The 23,917-nt window shown below is 33.9% G+C and overlaps 1 protein-coding gene and 1 non-coding gene across 2 annotated transcripts in view; one reads left to right on the plus strand and one right to left on the minus strand.

Moving 5' to 3' along the window:
* Positions 1–23,917, minus strand: part of Fsip2 (fibrous sheath interacting protein 2) — an 87,649-nt gene that overhangs the window by 26,105 nt on the left and 37,627 nt on the right. Inside the window, exons 10-16 of the mRNA XM_045147853.1 lie at positions 19,583–19,695; positions 18,746–18,791; positions 17,664–17,770; positions 16,285–16,348; positions 11,933–11,990; positions 10,806–10,839; positions 537–9,423 (exon numbers count right to left, since the gene is read on the minus strand). Coding sequence (XP_045003788.1) covers positions 537–9,423; positions 10,806–10,839; positions 11,933–11,990; positions 16,285–16,348; positions 17,664–17,770; positions 18,746–18,791; positions 19,583–19,695 — 9,309 coding nt within the window. The remainder of the gene's footprint in view (positions 1–536; positions 9,424–10,805; positions 10,840–11,932; positions 11,991–16,284; positions 16,349–17,663; positions 17,771–18,745; positions 18,792–19,582; positions 19,696–23,917) is intronic.
* LOC123460432 lies at positions 18,541–18,644 on the plus strand. The gene has a single exon (XR_006636996.1). It is a non-coding gene; the product is annotated as a U6 spliceosomal RNA (small nuclear RNA).

Raw genomic sequence — 23,917 nt, forward strand, 5'->3', positions numbered from 1 at the left:
AGAAAATATGTTTCCTAAGTTCAAATTTTTAAGTTATGGGTGGATGTATGCCCTGATGATATAGTTACAGACTCAATAGGGTAGGTTTTCAGGTTTATTAAAATATTAATTCACATTTCCAGTGATATCATGTAATTATTTGAAATATATATTCATTTGAGTTCATACATTTACTTTTAGTATGTTATGGATTTGTGGTACACTATGATCTAGACTAAAACAAAACTACAACCAGACACTAGAAAAGTTAGAAGCAGGATACAGTGGCAGGGTCATGTACAAACTCAAAGTTACCCATTTTTAAATTGTTTCCTTTTATTTGCAGATTTACAAAATGAACAACATGCTCTTTAGAGCTAGAAGACACAATTCTTCACTACTAAACATTAATTTCAATCATCATGAAATTAAAAAATAATAGATATCTCCAAACCTATTTTCAGAAAAAAAGCACATGTTAAACAAATGCTTTAGACATACTTTTTATATGTTTTCCTAAATTATTCCAGGTTAAAAATAAGTTATTGTATGCTTACCTCCAGTTCTGAAGTTCTTCAGGTGTATAACCACGTGTGTAGTCACATGTCTTGCTATCAAGTGAACTTCATTCGGACCCAGCTCATGATCGGCAAAATCCATGACTTCAGTTCCTTCCAAACTTTCTACTTTTATTTTTGGGTCCTTCTTTTTCCATTTTTGCAGTAAAGAAAAGTGTCTCCTGCAGGCCTCAGCACTTCTGCTTTCTTCCTCAGGCATATAGCTATTTTGCCTACACCACATCCTAAGCAAACTTTTCTCTGTATTCATTTCTCCTGCTGCTATTTCAGGCAAAGGATGTTGCTTTGATAGGAAAAATGGGTTCATTGTTTCTTTGCTTTCATTAACATGCGGATGACATGGAAAATCATAGCTTGATAGCACAGTGTTGACGATGCTGTCTGCAGCTAAACATATTCTGAGTGGAGTCACAGTTGTAGGAACTTCTCTGGGCTCAATTGTGTGGGGGCTCTCAAAGTGAAACACTCTTGGGTTTTCACCTTTTCCCATCTCTATGAATGACATGGCTTGTTTCAGTGACTCTTCTGTGGAATCATTTGCTTTCTTAAACAGTTTTTGTAAGACACTGCCCTCAGGGAGAGTGCTAGTTCCTTTTGTAGGTTCATCAAAGTGTTCAAATTTAGGTTTCTGTAGGCTGTAGTTTTGTACATTATTTCTAGGACTTGATGGCATGGTTTTTGAACCAGGTCTTCCTATTGATGCTGAGATTTTCAATGTGTTTTCTACAGGGGAACTGATGTGGGAGGGTGAATTTGATGAGATTCTAAACTTTTCTTTCATTTCTTCCCCTGAATAAGACACCAAGCTAGAGATACTCCTTTGCAGAGGATTATTTTCCACATGGGATTCTGTTACCTTTGATGTGGGCATTTTCATATCAGATGCCATTTCAACCTGGTTAACAATGTAAACATTTTCAGTTCCTTTGAAGAAACTTTTCTGTGGAAAGTTTTTGGTCAAAGACTCATTGAAATGAGAACATTGGTCTATTAGTGTGCCGATGATCTCACTTACTGCAATATTCTCTTTCAGCATGCTAGATGAAGATGGTTCAACTTGGTTTATTTCTTTATCTAACTTATTCTTAATAATATTAAGCATGTCACTAGCAATGTTAACTGCATATGTAAATAATTCTGAATGGAATGAATGAACCTGCAGGAGAGTATTCTGTATGTTTTCTTTGGATATAAAAGAACTTGAATTGGATTCATCAGAAAACTTTTTCAGTGGTTGTAACTTTGGCAACATCTTTTTGCTTAATAGTCTTTGTTGCACTTGACATAGATTTTCTATAGGCATCTTCACAATTTCAGAAAACTCATATTTAGATATATGCTTAAATTTCAAGTCCACAAATGACTCTAACATGTTTAAGACCCTTTCTATAATGTCTTGGACAATTTGGTTGCTGGAGCCCATAGAAATGTGACTTCTGATCTTCACATTACTAACTGGCCTACTACGAGAGAGGTGCTTGACTGGAACTCCGTGTCTACTTTTAGCAGGAGTGTGTTCTTTCCTATCTGCTAGAGTTTCTTTACTGTTTTGAGTAGACATTTGAGACAAAAAACACAGTTGTAATTTTTCAAATAGCATTTCAACAATTTCCCTTGAAAACATATCAATTTGTGCCTTGGTATCCTCAGCTCTAGTACAACCACCTTTAAAGGAACTGTAGAGACTGCTTTCCCTGTCTTCAAGAGGTGGCAAGTTTAAAAGTGAAAGGGAATATTCTAAATCTTTTGCTTTAATTGAAATTTCAGTCAAAACATTTTCAGCAATTGTTAATAGCTTAAATTTTTCATTTTCTGTATCATTTGTTTCAGTTTGCCATTTGTCAAACATTTTTTTAAGTATACCCTCTTTAGGAAAAATCTGTTCTAACTGTGAGGAAACATTTTCCAAGTAAAAACATGCTTGTTCTTCTGTAGGGGAACCAGTACTTAAATTCTCCTTTGAAATAGAAAGACCATCCAGATTTGAAAAGCTTATTGGATAGGGAAAGTTGTGATAATTTGTAACATACAGTTCTTGCAAAACTGAATTTACTATTTTACTTGCTTCCAAGATTTGATCTGATGGTAAAGAATTTATATTTTCCATAGTTCTAGTGTGTAACACCCTTTCAAGCTCTTTCATAATACTTTCCAAAATATCACTTATTATATTCTGGGCATACATTATTAGTTCTGAGGCTGGCAACTTTGTTTTTAGTAAGGTTTTAGCATCACCTATTGACAGAATTTGTGACAGTCCCGTGGAAGTTTTGGACTGGTTCTCTCTTGGTGTCTTCTCTCCTATACTTAACTTGGTCTTGCTTTTGGCCTTAGCACTTGTTCCTAGGGGTGGTTTTGTTTTAAATTTTGACAGAGTGGTCATTTTTGATCTTGCTTTTAAGCTTATTTTGCGACCAGGCCTAGGGCTGTCCTGAGGGCTAACTTTAGAGTTGGGTAATCTCAGTAGGTGCAACTCATCATAGAAACCTTCATGTGACAGGCACTCCTCTAGATTCAGTGACACAAAATTTGTTATCATTTTGAGAACCATTTGGATTAAATCTCTAGCAAACTGCAATGGTAAACACTGCAAAGAAGTGTTTTCTAAAACAGTAGCATTTTGACTGTCTGTGTAAGGATATACCTGTAATAGCTCCCATCTAGGCGGTGTACTTCTTTGCCTTGACTCGTTTGTTTCTCCAAAGCATGACGATTTCACTGGTGAGGAGGAATTATTGTTTTCCAATGTTTCTGCCTCTCCCCTACTTTCATTACTTTTGTATAATGATGTCACAATAACATAGTGCATTTCTCCCAAAACATTTTCCAGTATATCAATTGACACATTGCTAATAGGTGAATGAAAGAAGTTTTTCTGTGTTATATTGGATATTTTAATTTTGGAATTTGATATAAAGTGGGGACTTTCATTAAATGGAGGCAAATGGCCTATGACTTCCCTAATTCTTTCATTCAGCATATTTAAATGTTCTTCCACTGCACTGAGCAACTCAGTTCTTTCTTTTTGTTTTGCTTCTTCTCCATTTCTCATAAATATTTCTTCTAAAACAATTCTTTGGCTTTCCTTTTCCAATGGAATATGGTTTTCTTCTAATGAATCACTTGTAAGCAGTGATATGGTGGTAGTTTCTCCACTTTCCTTTTGTCCAAGCAATGTTTTATTTGCTATCATTAACTGTGAAGAGTTAGGATCCTCTTTTGAGGGAAAAAAGGTTTCCTTTTCCGATCTTTTTTTATATAATATCTTTAAGATACTGTTGACAATTTCACTCACAATGATATGTTTTTGGAAGAAGTTCTTTGGATATGCATGCATCTTTTGGATTTGTAAGTCCAAGTCATTTTTAATAAGCTTCAAAATAATATTAGCAATGAAGTCAGCATAGTCCTTAAGACTAGCTTGTGATAAGTGAATTGAGGTCCCAAGTTTTTCTCTATAACTGTCAAAAGTGGATTCTGTAAACTCTTGGCTGACAATGGCTTCAGTTGTTGATATTTTCAGGGCATTCGCCTCAGGTTCAACTTGGCTTGATTCATGAAAAATACTGTCATCTTCTTTGCAATCTTCCAATCTCAGGTTAACAAGTGATCTTTCTTTAAACTTAAAAGGCAGAGTAATTAATGAATGTATTCTTTCTGTAGCAAAAGACTGTAACCGATTAAAAATAGTTTGAGTAATGGAGTTGGCATTTTCCTCATATGGGTCAGGAGAAGATTTCTTGGTGGACTCTTCTTCCTCTATAGGTATGTAATCATCATTATCATCATAAGCTAGTTTCTTATTTTTGTAACGTGAGAAATACTCTGTCTTTCCTTTACTTTTTGGTGCTATGAAAAGAGATTGTTGACACTGTGTTTGTGGAACTATGCCATAGCAGTTTAGTCTTGGAGAGGCAGTATCCATGCAATTTATACCAGGCATGATGGAAGAACTTAGATGATGAAGAACAATGTCCACAATATCTTTAGAGAGCAAAATGACGTCAGATTTGGGAACTGAAACCTTAGGGGTATTCCCATCCATCATGAATGTTTCAGAACTTGCTTCTGAATATTTGCCATCTATGTTATATTTCAGAGTGGGTGTGGGAAATGAGGCATTATTCTGATATAGGACATTTTCATAAATATTATGTAAGATAGCTTCAATAGTATCTTGTATTTTAAACTCAAGTATTTTTCGATATTCAGTCTTATTGAACAGCTTTTCAATGATAACATCATGCTGATCTGAATCATTCTCTTTGCCAGAGTTGTTTTTGTCATACTTGCTATTGTATGATACAATATCCAGCACTGTGTTAACAATCTGACTTGCAATACTTTCAGAAATTATTATGTTGGGAGTCAAAGAAGGACTATCCCTTTCTTTATCCAACTCATGTTTGATTCCTTGTAAAAGTTTTCTAGCCACTTCCTTTGCATAAATATTTAATTTAGACAAAGATATTTGGCACAGTGAGTCAGTTTTTCCTGACACACTAGGATCCATTAGACTACAGGAAAATTGCTCATCAGAACAGGAGTCTTTGGCTGATGCTTTACTTTTATTCTGCTGGATAGGCAAAGTCACTGGAACTGTGAAGCTGACTTGGGGACAAAAGAGAGATTCTACTTTGGAAGTAGCAAAAGTTTCTAAATTTGTTAATATTGCCTGTATAATATCTTCAACTACATTTACCTTTATCTGTTTGTCAACATTCCAACAAGACTGAAATGTATGTGGATTTCTGCTCAACATAGCTCCAGAGGAGTTCAATCCATAGCTATGTTCACGAAAAGACACATTTGTTGAAAAGATAATAGTTTCACATCTATTTTCACTTCCACTTTTTTCTGTCATGGCAGCTGACAACAGTTTACGAAATACAGTTCGAACGACATCATTTACTACTGTGCTTACATCTGTGTCAGATACTAAAGGACCCGCCAAAGTATCCGTAAATTGAACAGATGTTTGAGCAGATGAGTCATGAGCATTGAGAGGCACACCACCAATGCGGGAGGGGGGAAACACACTTAGGTGACTAATTAGAGCACTTTGAAATATTTCATTCAAAATGTTTCTTATAATAGGAACAATTGGAGATTTATGAGGTTCTTTGAGTTTCACTTCAATTTTGTTTAAGGTTCTTTCTAGAATCCATTGTTCAGGAGAATATGTTTTAGTTTCCTCTCTTGGTGGTGTAACATCTTTAGTGAATTCTTTGCTTCCATCAGCGTCATCATCTGGAAATGTCTCAGCTTCAGCTCCTCCAGGAAGAAAATTTCCATAGGTTGGCCGGTATCCATAATTTTCAATGCTTTTGTTATCAGATTCAGTTTCACTCAGTATATCTGAAGATACTGCATCCAAAATTAAATCAACTATATTCATAAGCATTGTTGTCTCAGGTTTTGAGGTTTTTATACTTGTGCTAAAATCTGATGAGTTCGTATTTAATTCTGTTTGAATGGCTTTCAAAATAGCACCTGATATCTTTTCTGCATGTGTGTACAAAGCAGATTGCAAGGATTCATCATGTGCATCTGTAAAAGTATTGTCCCTTACACATCCCTTATCCATTTGATTGCCTTTTTTGTCTACACCACTAACAACACCTACCCTTTCTAAATTCCCATTGGCAAATCCTTCCAGCTTAGAAAATACTGTATTAAGAATATCAGAAGCAAGAGCTTTCAGCTTGTTTAGGTGCATTTCTTCTGAGTTCTCTGCTTTGCAAGACAATGGAACAATATTTTTTGCCTTGGTTTTATTACCTTCCTTCATTCTAGAAAGTAAGTTGGAGATTATGTTGGTGCATTTGGCCATTTCCTCAATAATTGAATCAAATGATAGGTTGTCAATATCCAGGGAATCTGAGATGACTTTAAATTCAGAGCCTACAAAACTAGTATCTATATCAACATTGCATAATTTTCCAAGGATATATTCCAGGATTGCCTTGGAGATGAAGTGAATATGAGAAGTCAGTGATGCATCACTGTTTGTCTTTTCTGTGTTTGGCTGACTACAAGATGGTTGAGAGTAAGGATGGGTACCCAGGACTTCCCATAGCATTTCATGGAGCATTTCCCCAATGCGATCAAGCACATGCAATTTGCTACTGTCTTCCAAGTTATTTTCATTAATGGCACTATGGAGAAGACAGGGTCTTGCCAAATACTGCTTAAAAGCTACTGTACCCTGTTTACTTGGCAAACTGTTTTGTGTATGAATACTCTCAGGCATTGTTTTATCTGAAGAGACTGAAGTATACCTTTGATCTTCACTTGATAACAACTCACAAATGCATGTCAGCAATGGACTTTCCATGATATCATCATTGACATCTGTGGCAACAGAATCTGATTTTTTATCAGAATAAGAAAAGAACCCCTTGGACTGCTCGGTTTTGCTAAGATTTAGTTTTTGTTTGTTGAGTTGTAGTTCATTCTCGATGGCATGCAAAACAATCTTAACGATTTTGGTTGTATAAATGCTAAGTTGAGACTGAATTGAAGACTTCTTCCCTGGTAAAGAGTTGAAGCACGTTTTCAACTTTGGACAAACAAATGACTTCAGCATCTTAAAAATAGTATCAACAATCTTCTCACTGACATTAGTGACAGGCTGGGGTTCACTTTCTGCACCTAACCAGGAAGGCTCTATATCTAGTGAAGATAAATACTTCATTTTCTTTTCACTGTCAAACCATACTTTGGATGGCACTTTATTTGAGGTTTCTTTGACCTTGTCAGGAGTGTCAGAACAATCTAGGAAAGTTTGATGAACTGATGCAATGGCACTCTTAATGGTATTGGGAATGTACCTTGAAGCTTTATGAAGTATGTTTAATACGGATTCTGTTATTTCTTGTGCTAGTTCACTGATTTCTGACACAGAAAATAAGTGGTCTATCCATTCTTGGTATGACTGTCCTGAAGATTCTTTTGAAGTAAAAACAGAGGAGTCTATGCTAACTTTGCTATCCAGGTGACTTGGAGGAAGAGGAGATACATCTTTGACTATTTCTGCTAAAATATGTTTTACTATGTTTTCTGAAGCCTTTTGAATTTGATTTTTTTGATCGTGGCTGAAAACTGAAGTATCGTTATTTGTGCAGGGCATTTTCTTTAAAATATCATCGTTAGGAGATGGTAACCTAGTTTTTAATCCCCTATTGCAATGGCATGTAACTTTGCTTTGAGAGGCAGTTTTAGTAGGTGGTTTATTTATTTTGTATTCAAAACAAGTATCTCTCTTTGTAGACCATTTTGTTGTTTGTTCTTTTGATTTTGATTTTTCAACATTAAAGGATGAATCAAGCACATTTTGCACTAGGTTATCTATTTCTTCATCATCATCTTCAGAATACAGGACCATCCCTGGGACATTAACAGGTGGAAATGATCGTTTGGTCCTAGAATCATCAGATAAACTAGTATCAGCAAGTCTGTACTTTTCTTTAGCATCAGTATTTCTTGGTCTAGGCTGTCTAGGTGTTTGAACACTTGCTTTCAGTGGCTCTTGGTGGAGCTGAGTTAATGTGTCGTCTAGTAACTGAAGAAGCACTACCGTTTCTTCAGATGCAATAAGTCTCTCATTATTAAGTTCATTTTGTACATAGCCTAGTATGGTGCTGATGGCTTCCTCTATATGACCAACCACTGAGGACTGTGAAAAAATACTGGCTATTAAATTTTGTATTTCTTCTTTGACAATCAGATTAGATGTGTCTGGTATAGTATGAGACTTAAATCTCTCAGGTTTTTGAGAGTCTGCAAACATTTGGTCTGACTTATGCTGATAGAAGGAATGTTTGGTTGTGTTTTCAACAGGAAACTCATTTCTCTTATAACATGTAAGAGTCACCAACTTCTCTAAAATAGCATGTACCATATCCTCTGCAATATCACACATTGGCTCCAAAGTATAAGGCAATGAATCTTCTGAAGATTTTGCATTAAATGATGAGAGATAGCCACCGCTAGTTGTTAAGCTTGCTTTGGTGTCAACTGACAAATCTTCTTGTGAAAATATCTGAGCACATTTTTTCTCAACTGCACACTCAAGTTTCTCGAGCATATTTTCCACTATCTCTGAAGCTACTGAGCATATATCAACACTGGATACCAACTCTTCTTTGTCCGTGTCAGAGTGGTCAACAAAAACTTCAGCAGTAACAGAAGAAAGAGAGGGAATTGCCTGAGTCAAGTCACACATTATTTCTTGAAAAATACTTTCTAAAATCAGTTGAGTTTCCCCTTTCAAGTGACACTTAAAATTTACCAAAACATTCTTTAGATTTCTCATCTCATCCATGGCCTTTGATTTTTTAATATGCAACAGTGCAGTCTCTCCACTATCCGTCTCTGTGGTAGCATCCTTAGATTTTTTTGGACCTGTTTCAGATGATGCAAAAAGCTGACTGTCAGATTTACTACTTTTGAGCTTAGGGTGTGTATATTCAAATGTGGTTTTGTTGTATTTGATTTGAGATGTTATAGATTGGTCTTTCTTTTGATACGCTTTGCCCATAACTGTTTTTTCCACATGTGTAGAAGGAGGTCTCAAAGGTGTGATTGGTCTTCTCACTTGTGAGTCAAAAGCAAATGTACGAGGCTCTGCCTGAAAAGTTTTAGTTGCTCCAGATGTGTAAGTTCTATATGTAAACCCTTCACTGCATGTACTACAGAAACTTGAGCTATCTGAAGAAAGGTCATATTCTTCACACACAGGGTAGGTATTGCTTTGCAATCTTTCTTCATATTTTGTGATAGCTGGATACAATATACTGGTCACTGTAGCTACAACCCAGGTCATGATATTTTGAATTATACTATTCAGTTCTTCAGAAGTTACCTAGAAAGAAAAAAAAGTCAGATAAAAAGAAAATCAGATACTCTATATTTTTCAGACATGAAGATAACATTTAGTTTCAGACATCAAATAGTACATAGCTAGAATATAACCATTTTTGAGAAATTTATAGATAAAATCTACTAATAATTTAGATTGTTTTTGTAGAATTATTCTACAGTACAGATAAATATTTTGTGCATATAATTTCACTTTATTTACATTCCTTCAGAAGTTGGGTTTAAAATTTTCCCAGCATTTATTGCCTGTGACACATGAATTATAAATGAAAGTCACCAAATTGCAAATATTTTGACAAAATGAAATATGTTCATAATTCAGGTAAGCGTTTTAAAGATATATGAACATACTTCTATTTATTTTTCCAAATAGTAAAATATTCTGAGCCTTCAGAATTATTTATTTGGTATTTGATGGTGAAAAACAAAATATCCTCACACCTAGTCCCTGCTATCAGTGTGAGTCTGTGGTCTGTGTATATGGAACACAAAAAGTAATGCATTACCCAAATTGAATGGCTTTTTGCAAACTGTCTTAGGAAAACTGAAGACAGATTATTTACAGAAGGGACAAAATTTAAAATGAAAGTAATATATTTAGAATTGGGTCTCAATGAACTGAGAAGGCTTTAAAAAGAGTAGGGGAGTTAGAATATTGCTGTGTTTAAATAAGAAATAGAGTGTAGAATCCAGATTGTAATGGTCATTCCTTAATGATTAATCTTGCTATCCATTTAATCCATACCATGTTAAAAAACAGTATGTACCTATAGAATTAAATAAGCCTGCAATTGCTTATATTTCAACCAAATAAAAGTACTAGTAGTAAGTAAATGGATTCTGAACCTTTTTTTCCATTTTTATACTAAATAAAAGGCTTTCTTAAATCAAACTTTGGAAATTTCCTTCAAATTCTATGTATTGAGCAGGTGTCCATGAGGAAATGCCAAAGCAAGTATTCCTCAAATGCCATTCCCTTTCCTGACAAATTTTACTAGCACTAGAGTTGGATCTTATCAAAACATACCATCATATATTTTTCTGTTTCAAGTCCCAGCCAGCAAAATTTGCAAAGCAATGTTAATTAGATATTGTGTCTGAGGTATCTGATGACGCTTTCAGGAAAGCTAGGCCTCTTAACTTTGATATACACTTCCCAATGAGACAAAACTATTTTTAATTTAAACTTTAGGCAAAATCAAAATCTTAGAATCAACTGAAAGAAAACATCTTTTAGGACAAAAAGCACATTGGGAAGGCTAGGAGATTATCAATACATAATTATAAATATCTGATTCACAACATTTCTATTGTAGCATAAAGTAATTACTAGGCTGGTTTATCAGTGGGTTTTATGATACATACTTTTTCATGCAAGCAATTTTGCAGGTTCTGTTGTCTGTAAAGTCAAGAAAAGTTGATTTACTTTAGCTAGAACAAAAATGTATGAGAAACATCAAAATTTCTAGTCATTGAATTAGTTTCTTTTTATCTGAGAATGCCTCAACAATGATACAAAGATTAAAATGCATAATTTTGCTCAATGCCCTTCTTTTACTTCCTGCTTAGATATTTCATCTTGATTCTATGTATCTTTCCTAAGTCATTATCCCTCCTGGGCTCACCAGACACAATTCCTTCCCTACACACCTGAGCCTAGTGATGAGGCTCATTCTTACTGGATGCCTGATTCATATAAATGGACTTCCAACAACTGTGTAAGCCCCTTCTCTTTTCCTTCACCAGACAGAGACTTTTCCATATGTGAGAGAGAATTTCCTGATTTTCTATCCTTTCACAGCTACTGGTTTCCTCTCCACCAGCTGGGAATGGGCATAACTTCTTTGGGTTTGGGAGCATTCTTTTTTGCTTTTTCTCTTATCTTAACTCTCCCTAAAACAAATCACATAATTTACCTTTCTCTGAGTAAGCATTTTCAGTTCTCTGCTAACATTGACTAAAACTCAAGACTTGAGAGATGATGGTATGGGAGTTCTATCCCCATTCAGAGCTCTGTCCCACATCACTATGACTTAAAGTGTTAAGTTACAGTGTCAGCTTGACAAGAGATGGACTTCAATATCTCATTGCCAAAGTTTAGAATAACCATGGAAACAAATTTCTGACCATGGCCATGTTTGTGAGGGTGAAAACTGTGGGAACCACCATGGGCTTGGTTCTTGGACTGTGTTAAAAGTAGAAAGCTAGCTGAGCATCTAGTATTTACTGCTTCCTCGTTGTGCTGAGTGCCACCATCTGCCTCCAGCTCTTATTGGTGTGACTTTCCCACAATGATGAACTTTAACTTGGAATTGTACACGGAAAACACTTCCTACCTTAAATTAATTTTTGTTATGTATTTTTTTTCCCAGCAAGGAGAAGTTGACTGACACAAAGTAGAACTACTAAAAAGGAGAACTGCATACAATATTTACTTAAACAACTATCAAAATTTTAATTTATGGCATCTCTTTAATTATTTAGATACTTACAGATTTGAGGAAACTGGAGAAGAAAAGATACCGTGAGCTGCAGCATAAGTCTTAGGTCCTATGCAACAGGAAAACAAAGTGATCATTTGTATTCATCTTTAATAACTTTTCAAATGGTAATACAATTCTCCAACAGCTGATTATTTGCTGTCATTCACTCATTTACAAGCTATTAGGGACATTTCACAGTAAATTCCAAAATCCTTAGCAAATAGCAAAATATTCTACACAAGATGATCCCCATGTCTACCCAGCAATGTCACAGCTGGTTAGTCTGTTATATACATTCCATGACAGAGTGACATTGCCTACTGCATCTTGCTTTCTGTGCCTCTGAGCTTTTGCAGCTTACCTGGAGTTCTGTGGGTTCTTCTGTTTGTTTTCTTGTTAAAGTTTCAATGAGTGTTAACCGTTTTTGAAATCTTTTGTCGAAATTTACTATAAATATCCTTCACCAGCATTCCTAAAACTCTCTGTAGTACTCCTATTAAAAACTCAATAGATGTTTTCTTTTAATTATAGGCTTATTTTGCTATATCTTGCCTATAATGTAATTTCATCACAATACCCTCAGCACAGAACATAGTAATTGCTCAGTAACACTTATTTTTGCAGTATATTGTAAATTACTTGCTATCTCTTCTCAGAATTTAACTCATTAATCTGTTATTTCTTCTCATTGAAACATCTGAATTGCTTTGTATACAAGGTTCTCCACTTGATTTCGGTAAATATTATTATGATGCCAGTGAATAAATATAAGTAAGTGTTAAAGAAATCCTTTCAAAAGAAATAAAGAATAAGTTTTTAGAAGTAATAATGATAATTATACTGTAAAGGTATAAAATTAGAGAATTTTTAAAATGACATAGCATGCCTTCTGATTGGAGGGCTTGATTCTTAACAGATGGAAAGCTTCTTAGAGTTGAGCTACCTTTTAACCCAATTATGATTTCATGGGATTTAGGAAAATATTTTGTGGAACTCCAGAATCTCTTTCTAAAACTTACATAGAAAATCAAAAGACAAACAATACAAAACACTACCTGTACTACTGGACATCAACACTTATTGAAAGGTTTTAATAATTAAGATAATTTGGTATTGGCTTATTAATACTTAAAATATAGGGGAATATAACATCTTATTCGTGTTTACAAATAAATATTAAGTTGATCTTTCATGGTAAATTGGGAAGAAACTTTTAAATGTGTTTTTTTTATTTGTATATGTGCAAAACAGAGAGAAAGAAAAAGAGTGAATGAGTGAGAGAATGAGAAAGAGAATGAAAAGGAAAGAGCATATGCACAAACAAGTGAGCACTCCCCAGGCCCTCTTGCTGCTGCAAATGAACTTGAGGAAAAATGAGTTGTGTAAAAAATCAGCTATCACTGGGTATTGGGAAAGGCTTATAAAACTTATTACTTAATTTATAAAAGTAATTCATGTTTTATTTCAGCTATTGAAAAAATAGCAATAAATAAAAGGCCATTGTTTCAAAACAAAATAGATTTTAAAAAACTAAGTCAACGAAGTTAACTTGTGCTAAATGGCAAAAAAATAAAACCATAGCATGTTAATTCTAATATTTTACAGGTATATTACAAATATTATAACCATAATTTTAGAGCACTGGTAGTAGTAATAAGATGAGATTAGTAAAATAATACAAATATTTAGGAGAAAGAACAAAAATTTTCTTATGAAATATGTATCAAAAACATATATTAAAATGAGGAGTGGTGGTGCATGCCTTTAATCACAGCACTCAGGGGGCAGAGGTAGGAGGATTGCCATGAGTTCGTGGCCACCCTGAGATTCTATAGTGAATCCCAGGTCCACCTGGGCTAGATTGAAGTCCTACCGTGAAAAACATATGTATTTAAAAGTAGTAGAATCATTAAAAATTTTAGTTATATACATACATGATGCATACATACAAACTACCCACACATACATACATATACATTCTGAGATCTTTGGCTGTCTTTCTGGTGGTATTTATTCTTCCTTGTAACTAATAGAAAAACAAGGCTGCCTAAGTTTAATTTGGACCTATCACCAGCCAACCAAATTCAATAGAACACTAAATGTAGTCTTGCTGGCATGGAGTCATTTTGCCTACATACTCTTTGGTATATTTTTTCTTTATTTGAAAAAAAATTGCATGCACAGTATCAGTCTTCAGCATGGAATTTTATTTTATTTTTATCCATTTGTTTATTTGACAGAGAAAAAGAAAGAGAGAATGGGTGCAACAGGGCCTCCCTTCAGCAACTGCAGATGAACTCTGGACACATTTATCCCCTTGTGCATCTGGCTAACATGTGTCCTGGGTAATCAAACCTGGGTCTTTTGGCTTTTCAGGCAAATGCCTTAACTGCCAAGCCATCCTTCCAGCCCTCAGTATTAAATTTTTAAACAAAATTAATTTTGTTGAAACTCTTTAAATTCCCATTTTATTCCTTTTACAGTCAATGGTTTTAAAGAATATTTTTGTGAATTTTCTTGCTTTCTTCATGCAATCGAGTTCTAATCAAATTCAATTTTATTTTGAAAAGAAACTGTATAATGGGGATGAACCTGTGTTACAAGTATTTGCGTGCAAAGTCTATTGACCCAGTTTCAATTTCCCCCACCAACATAAATTTGAATGCAGTGGTACATATGTGTAGTGCATATACATTTTCACACAAAACACACACACACATAATTGGGATGGTTTCAATCTTAAGTCTGCTAAGACTTGTGTTGTTATCTAACATGTTATCTATTAAGAGCACTGTAAGTATATTTGAAAGAATGTGCATTTTTCTGTTCATCGAAATTCCTATGTATGTTTGTTACATTCATTTTGTGTATAATAGTGAAATTATCTCTATGTTATATATATATATACATACACACACACACATATATAATATACATATATATATTATATATATGTGTGTATATATATATATATGTGTGTGTGTGTGTGTGTGTGTGTGTGTGTGTGTGTATGTATGTATAGAATTTCATTAAGCTAAAATAAAATTTCATTAAATCCATTTAGGAATTCAGTAAATTTTCATGGCATTAAATCAATATGAAAAACAATTCAAAAGCCTCACTAATAAGCAAGGAAAAGAAAATATTACAAATAAACTTAACCAAAAATGTGGAAAAACTTATACACTAAAGATACTAAAACATTACTTTAAGAGGACACAACTAATTAGAAAGACATTTCAAGTGAACAGATACTTGGAATTATGTATGTCAATACTACTCAATGTAGACTACAATGCTCCTCAAATGTCTTATGGCATTTTTATAGAAATTGAAAAAGATGATTTTAAAATTCTTATGAAATAGATTAATTGACCTAGACCAAAACAAAAGTAAAGATGCTAACCTACCTTTCTCAAAGTACTACATAAAACTACAGTGATCTAAACTGTATGGTTCAGGCATATAGCATATCACTGTAAAATTAGCTTCAATGTGGCCCTCAGCAGAGGCTAAAGAGATAAGACTGCCTATGCATGAACTTTCAATCTCAAAATCTGTGAGTTATATAATGTTATTTTCATTTTGAAGGAATCAGACCAGGTATTTGGTTATAGAATAAAAGAAACAAGATGCCTGCTAATGGATACCTTGATAAGGAAAATTGCTATAGGCGATCATCCCTTGATATCTATCTACAGGAGAATAATCCTAGGTTCTCTGAAGTTATCTAATGCATGGATGTTTAGATTTTTTATATAAAATAGGATAATATTTTATATAGCCATTGAATATATCCTTGTATACCTTATTCTGTAAGTAATGATGGATATGAACTGGCTGAATGTATTCAATAGTTTGCAATGCTTACATATATCACATTATCCAGTTCTATAACCAACATTTATAAATTTTAATTATAAACTCTAATAACAGGTATAAATATGAGCACTGATCTTTTAACAATTTGGTAATGAATATTAGTACTAACAATAGAAAAGATGGGAAATTCCTTCCATCCTTCAGATTCCATATTATATATTTCTTTGTCAAGCTTTATTCTGTGACCTGCTATTGGCCTATGCATAAACTTCATAGATCTTATGCCTTACACACACCAACTTTATATTATGTTTGAAATATCAGATTGTAGTTTTTGTCATGACTATCATGCCATTACCTACTAAATACTATGAAAAATCAACCATGGCTACTTTTCCTTGTATGTTCAATACCTATCGCCAGCCCTACCATGAATCACTGCATTAATGTACTGATTTGCAAGGAACTTAATCACCTGGTATGTATAATAAATCTAGTTGAAAGAGTGAGTTGCATGGTAAAATGTTACTAATGTTTACCTGTTTCAGTGATGTATCTTGACCTATTGCTTGGCTTTCCATTACAGTCAGCATCTGCCTCCTTCTACATGAACAACAACAAAGATTACCTCAAATTTTACTCTAGAACTCAAACATCAACTACTGCCTATATGTGTGTGTATACATGTATATAATGTGAATAATTAAGACAGAAACTTCAAAACTCACAACTTTTATAATTATTCACCTTTTATTATGCTTATATTACATTTATTATTTATATAATTCAAATTTTTAGAGACAGGGAAGATGACACCATCATTAAAGGCTCTATATTACAAATTCAAAATCTGGGGCTGGAGAGATTGCTTAGTGCTTAGAGAGCATGTATGTGAAGCCTAGGAACCCAGGCCTCAGGTAATGCCTTTGTAACAACTGTGGGCTTTGTACAATATTTTGGAGTCCGTTTATAATATTTGCAGTAGCCATTCTGTTTCTCATTAAAAATTACATATGTATAAACATCTACTAGCCATTTGAGATTAATGTGACAAGCAAAATTAATAAAACATATATTACTGGGAACAAAGTTTTAACAGTTTTGAATGGTTGTTATTTTTTTCAATTAAAGGTAGTCTTTAAAATATAATGGGCAATATGACTATTTCAAATATCAACACTGTTAAGATTTTTTTCTGGTTCTTCGCATATATGCTTATTGACATGGAATAGTGAACTATACTCAGAACACAGTGGAAAATATGTTCATTTATTATAAAACTGTATTATTGAGCAGCATATGGTGGTTAACCATACTACATTTTAGGAATTCTGCGACATTTAATCTGTCAGTTGTTATGCATTATGGAAGAGAGAAAATGGTGGCATTTTCTACTCCAGTCATGAAGAATTGTTTTGGAGATAATTTACTCATCTTGAGCTTATTAAATCATTTTTAAACCATGTGAGTTCCTTATCACCATGAACCATTTAACACTATGCAAATAGTGGAACCCGGGACATAGATTTTATAACTATAATGATAAGTTGACAACTGGCAGAGAACAAACTGTTCCATGTGCAATGTACCCTGCATCTCTGTTGATAAATTTAAATGGAATTAAATAGCAGGTAGCTTATTACTAATCCAGAAGTACTGAGTCAGTGCTAGTAGAAGCTAGATCAAAAAAGCCAGTCTGAATCTGAAGGCTACATTTCCACATCATAAATTATAATCTTTCATCTTATATTTAGGCAGACTGTCTTTGGATTATTAAATTTTCATTATGAATGACTAATTTCTGGGCACAAAGCTGTTCTTTAAGATTAAAGAATGGCATTTTCATATGTTAATGATGACCATAAAATCATACCTTATTCATTTTGTTTGAATCTGAAATGAAGCAAATATCTAATACCTCTTTTTTTGGAGGTCCCAAATGTGACTGGGAAGGTCTGAAAGATTTCCTTGTGGGTGAAGATTGTGTTGAAGTAAGTGAATCCCTGTTTAATGCATTTTCATCACCTAGCGTAATAGACAGTACCATTAAATATGAGAATATATTATTGTTATAACACAGATGAATATTAATTAAAGGCTTACTCTCAGTATTCCCACAATGCTGCCAGTGATTAGTTATCACAGTAAGTAATTCATGAAAGTGAAGGAAGGTTCTCCAAGAACAATATCATTTTCTTGATGTTGACATCTGACAAATTTCACTAGTTCAACATTACCCATAAAGGAAAAACTGAGATCCTTATGTGCTATCACATCATCTTAATCCCCTGAAACTAAACATTTGCTCTGTTTGTATTCTTTGTTGTTTTCAGAAATTGAACAAGGCATTAAAATGCCCAGTATATATTAATTTAGGTGAAATGGGAAACTGGATGTGTTGTCTGTCAGGAACTGATGGTATTAAAGCATGGGGAAATGCTTCAGGGAGCAGTTTGCAGTACGACAACCTCACAAACCACCATAAGTCAGTAACTTACTCAACCCAAAACTACACATAGCTGAAATCAGGACATCGCATTTGAAAAAAAAAAATATTTTTTTAGAGAGAGAGAGAAAGAAAGAATAGGTGTGCCTTGGCCTTCAGCCACTGCAAACAAACTGATGCATGCACCACCTTGTGCATCTGGTTTGTGTGGGTCCTAGGGAAATTGAACCTGGTTCCTTTGACTTTGTGGACAACCCCCTTAACTACTAACCCATCTCTCCAGTCCAGGACATCACATTTTTATACTCTATACAAAATGTGCATGATACATTTATTAAATTATAACTTAGTTCTCACTTCGGTAGCATATATACTAAAATTGGAATGATACAGAGATTAGCATGACCCCTGTGCAAGACTGACATGTAAAATTGTGACAAATTCCATATTTTTAAAGAAAAAATAACTTAGATATATAATTTAATTATGCATATATTCATAAACAATTTTGTATATATATATTTAACATAATATGACTATTTCTATACTCTTACCTTTATTGTCACAAACACCTGGTTTTGTGACTGTTTCTTCATTTCTCTATACAGTGCATTAAAAAGAGAAATATCCATGAGTAACTAGATGTCTGAAATATATTTTGCATTTTATCAGTTAACCATATGAATCTAGATACTTTTCTCCCCATTCATCTCCTTTATCTGTCATAAAAATTATATTAGGGACAATGTATATTATCATCCTCCCAGGATACCATCCATATGATCTCAAGTATAGTTGAAAACTGAGTAAACATATAGAAATGTGCTAATTTATTCCCTTATTTCAATGGGTAATTCTAAAAGAGTAAAGTCTTTGAAGTTGACTCAGACAAAACCAATTCTATACAATTATATCCAATCTAATACAATGTAAAGTTTATCTTAAATACTACGTAACCCCAAATAAAAAAAAAATAATCATTCCAGATTAAGTTGTTACTGCAGCATTATGATAACATTTTTATCCATGTTTAATCACTCCCTGGGACAATGGACTCTCAAGGGGACTGATTCTTTCTTACTTATTTTTTTCATTCACTTTATTAAATTTCTTTATTTCCCATTCTTTTGGTTTAGCACAGTGTGTGGTCAACAACATAAACATAGATTTTTATGTGCCCAGTTAAGTATCCACATCACTGTTGCTGGTAAATACTTGCATGAATTAGATTAAACTAAACTGCATTTAGAACAAGGCTAACTTAAGTTCTCAACATCCTTAACTAAGCAGTGTGGAAATAACTGGGTTACAGAGTAAAGAAAATAGTCCATAGAAGTGAAAGTTGTATATATACACTAACAATAAGTATAAGTTTGAAACATATTTTTAACCTTTTGTTCTGAAGCACAGTTCTGTATTTCTGGATTACAAACAACTGCAGATCCTGATATTTTTGTTAAATTCTTTGAACTTTGAGATTGAGTAATAGGATTTGTTCCATTTCCTGAAAGTAAATCCAAGAGTATACCTGTAGTTTTTAATTTTTCAAGTAAAATAAAATTGTACTTTCATACATTATTTAATGAAATTTATAACATGCACACAACTCAATATTTCAGTCAAGATAATATTTTGATTACCATAGAAGTTCACTTTTGCTGCATACTGGTAATCAATCTAGCTCATTCTCCCCAACTTTCAGCAATACTGATTTGTAATTCTTAATTAAGATTAGCTTGACTTTTTAGAATTTTATATGAATGGGATCATATAGTATTCATACATGTCATCTGTCTACATTTTGTGGGAGGCCTGGCTTATTCTATACAACTTATATCATTGTATATTTTCAGTAAATTGTTCTCTTTTTCAGATAGATGCAGATCCTAAGGAGAGAGCCACCCCATTATACCTCAAAGGGCCTTGGCTGAAACTAAGGAAAATTGGTGAAACAAGCAAGGGTGCTGTTTTTCTGATGAACTGGATACCAGCACAAGGGGGAAGGAGACCAACATAGAGAAAAATCAACTCCTACCAAATCAGAGAGCCAGAGCCTCAGAGGCCCCCAACACCTCAGCACTGAAGCAGACCAAAAATGAACCCAACATATCTCAGGGAAATTTTTCAGAAGAGGGGGCGGAAAGAATGTCAGAGTCACATGTTGGGTCATGATATGCAGAGACATTTATCATACCAATAACGGTGGGCTAACTCCACAATACACAACCCATTTACATTAACAAGGAGGGGCCATTGGGGGGGTCATGGATGAGCCTAAACAATGGTACCAAACTGTCCGTATTTGCTGAAAAGAAAACTAATAAATAAAATAAAATAAAATAAGAATTGCTTCTATACCCATTCAGGAAATTTAAGTTTGGTAAATGGTCAGTACTCTTAATTTTCTATTGACATAGTCATTGTACTGGATTATGTAAGGTCACTTTCATACAACAATATAATTTTGTTTATTTCCCCCACATAGGGTCTTATTCTAGCCAAGGCTGACCTGGAACTCACTCTGAAGTCCAAGGCTGGCCTCAAACTCACAGAGATATCCCTACCTCTGCCTCCTAAGTGCTAGGATTAAAGGTGTGTACCACTATATGCAGCTGCATACAAGAATATGTTATGCCTTAACATATTTCTTGCATTAATCCCTACTTTTTAATATATTATTTATGCCTTAACTTTAATTCTTCTCCTATGCCAATAATTCCTAAATTGGTTTTGTAAAGTTGTCTCCTTCATTTCATGGTATTTCTCATTATTTAGTCTTGGTCAATGTCTCAGTCCCAGTGCTCTAATTCTTGTTTCCAATGCTTCAAGCTTTAACATCCATTTGATTTATTCTGTTGGTGAGGTTTTCTGTGTTTGATTTATTCAGCCCTTCATTTCCAAAATTTCAATTTACTTTTCTTTAATATTTCCTTCTGTTGAGATTCTATTTCATATTCCGTATTTGACTTCCTTATTTAATTCAGCTGTTTGTTTGTATTCTCTTTTAATATGTGGGACTTTCTTAAACATTATTAAAATTGTTCTGTGCAATCATTTTCTGTGATTTCATTTAATTCTCACATTGGACTCTATTGCCATGAAGTTGGCATTATGAGGGTCACACTGCCTTGAATTTTTTTTTATATTTCTTATATTCCTGCATTGATACATACACATTTTGTCAGGTTATTTTTAAATCAGATTTTATTTTTTACTTCAATAACTACTGAGGTATAAAGAAGTAAGAGCACTATGGTGTATATTCATAGTAGTTACTCAGTCTAGAAATGGAAAAGAAATAGGCTGAATAAGGAATAAGATGAGTATCATATCAATTGAGACAGATGAAAGGGAAGGTACTTGTTATGTGCCACTTACTATTTTGTATATTTTTTATTTCTTTGCAAAAAGAGAGAGGGGAGAATGAGAGAGAAACAGAGAAAGAGAGACAGAGAGAAAGAAAGATAATTGGTGTGCCAGAGCATCCAGTCACTGCAAACTAACTGCAGATGCATGAAACACATGGATTTATGTGGGTATTGGTGAACTGAACCATTATTATTAGTATTCTCATGTGAGTACCTTAAACACTCAGCAATCTCTCCAGCCCCAGTTTCCATTTACTTTAAATATTATTAAATTTATTGAATGTTGTAGTTAATAAGAACAGAACCTAGTACAATGGATCCACAAACACACAGACAAATCCTATCTAATCAAGCACTATAAAACTTAAGACCAATAAGAAATGTTTATGAAAGACAAAAAAATATTTTAAAAGACAACATGACATGAAAGTAAAATCTTAGTTACAAATTATAAAAGGAGTCAAGATTTCTTCTCTGGTAGGAGATATTGTAAATGTTCCTCCTCCATCTGATGTTTTCTGCACAATAATTGTGCTGTGACATAGTTCAGTATAAAGCTCCATTTAAAACCTATGAAATAGGGTCTGTAAAAATTTTCTGCATCTCATTGGTGAACAAATTATCTTAGAGGTTGAGTTTCTGGACAGTGGCCAGTGGAATCAACACTTCATTGGCTTCAGAAAAAAAAATAATGTTGCTGCTGAGAAATTTGCAGCTTTTATTATTCTTTCCACATGTGCTGGATGAACACACTAACCCCTCTTGGATTTCTATGATTAATAGCCTTCATGTATCCTTAGTTTCAGACTGACCAGTTTACATGTGATAATATCCAGGCTCTACTGTCCTGACTTCAGCATGCTTCTCAGTATTACCATTACTGCTAAACAAAAATTTTGAAAACTGATACGTGATGGCATATACTGGACATACTCTATTTCTTGGGGTACACATGGGAATTGCAGCTTCAAGCTCTTCAACAGACTGGGCTGATCTTACAGTACATCTGGCCAATGGTCTATGTCTCCTCAGCAGGAAGATGGAAACATTTCCATGGGCAAGTCACATGAAGTTTGGGCAAAAGTTCATTGCTGCTCATTCCTGTTTGTTTGTTTGTTTTTTTTTTTTGAAAGGCTCTTGCCTTATTCTTTGCATTGCTATTATCACTTGTAGGAATAGAGTCTATAATGTATTATTCTGTTTTCTCTGTCATGTTGCTAGGAGGTAGATTGTACATGTTACCACCTTACCCTGGAAGTTTTTCAAAGCTACTACTGTGACAAAAAGATCACTCAAATCCCAAATATCCATAAGCACATATCTCAAGAAAAAAAGCCTCTCTCAATTTTTCCATATAAAAAGATATAAGATTCATCAATTAAAACAAAATCTAATGACATGTAATTATTATGCTTCATGAACTAATAGAGTTTATCTCAGGAAGGATGTACAATTTTACATTTACATTACATTTTTCAAAAATTAACCACATTAACAGAAAATAAGTCTTTATATCATTATCTCAAAGATGTTGGGAAAAATGAAAAAAACAAATATTAATTTTATAAGCTCCTACTGAAGTAGGAATTAAAAGAGATATTTATCTTCTGACAAAAGCTGAGTTACATCAATATATTTAGCATTTTGAGTAACACTGATGGATAGAGAAACCACCATTTTGTACATCTTTTGTACATCTTTGTCCTTTCACTGGAAGCAAAAAAATTGAAATGAAAGGAATCCTAAAAAAAATTACAGTGGGTCCTGGGATAATCAAGTCAAACTATTAAAAGAAAAAAAAAAAAAAAGAAACAGGAAAAGAAAAGAAAGAGAAAAAAAAAACATTAAATAACTCAAGCTTCTAGATTTATAATTACAATAGTGAAGAAATGTGTTTGCTTAAAACTGGAGAGAAAGGAAGGGAGGAAGGGAGAGGTATTTAATAGGATGGTATTATATATCTATGCAAGTAGTAGAATAGATTAATGGGGGTGAAATGGTCCAAGTGAGGTCAGGGGAAGAGATTGAATAAAGGAAAGGTGGAGGGAGGGTTAATCAAAATCTAAGAGGATATAAATAAATAATATGGAAACCTACTTTTTCAGACAATGGAACACTCAGGAGCTATAGATTGTTGCTAGAAAATTTTCATTGCCAGGGATGGGATACCTTCCAGTGAGTTGTTGGCCAGGAAGGCCTCTGATGCCCCCAAAACATTATAGGCCTTTGGTGAGGCCCTTGGTTTCCCACCAGGAATAGATGGTAAGACCCTATTGCTGAAGACTCCACATATTTGGGCTACAAGGCCACTTAGAAATCCTGTTGGAACTGAGCTGATAACCTCCTCCATATAGACCA

Source organism: Jaculus jaculus, chromosome 4 (genome assembly GCF_020740685.1).
Source record: "Jaculus jaculus isolate mJacJac1 chromosome 4, mJacJac1.mat.Y.cur, whole genome shotgun sequence".
Taxonomy (NCBI): Eukaryota; Metazoa; Chordata; class Mammalia; order Rodentia; family Dipodidae; genus Jaculus; species Jaculus jaculus.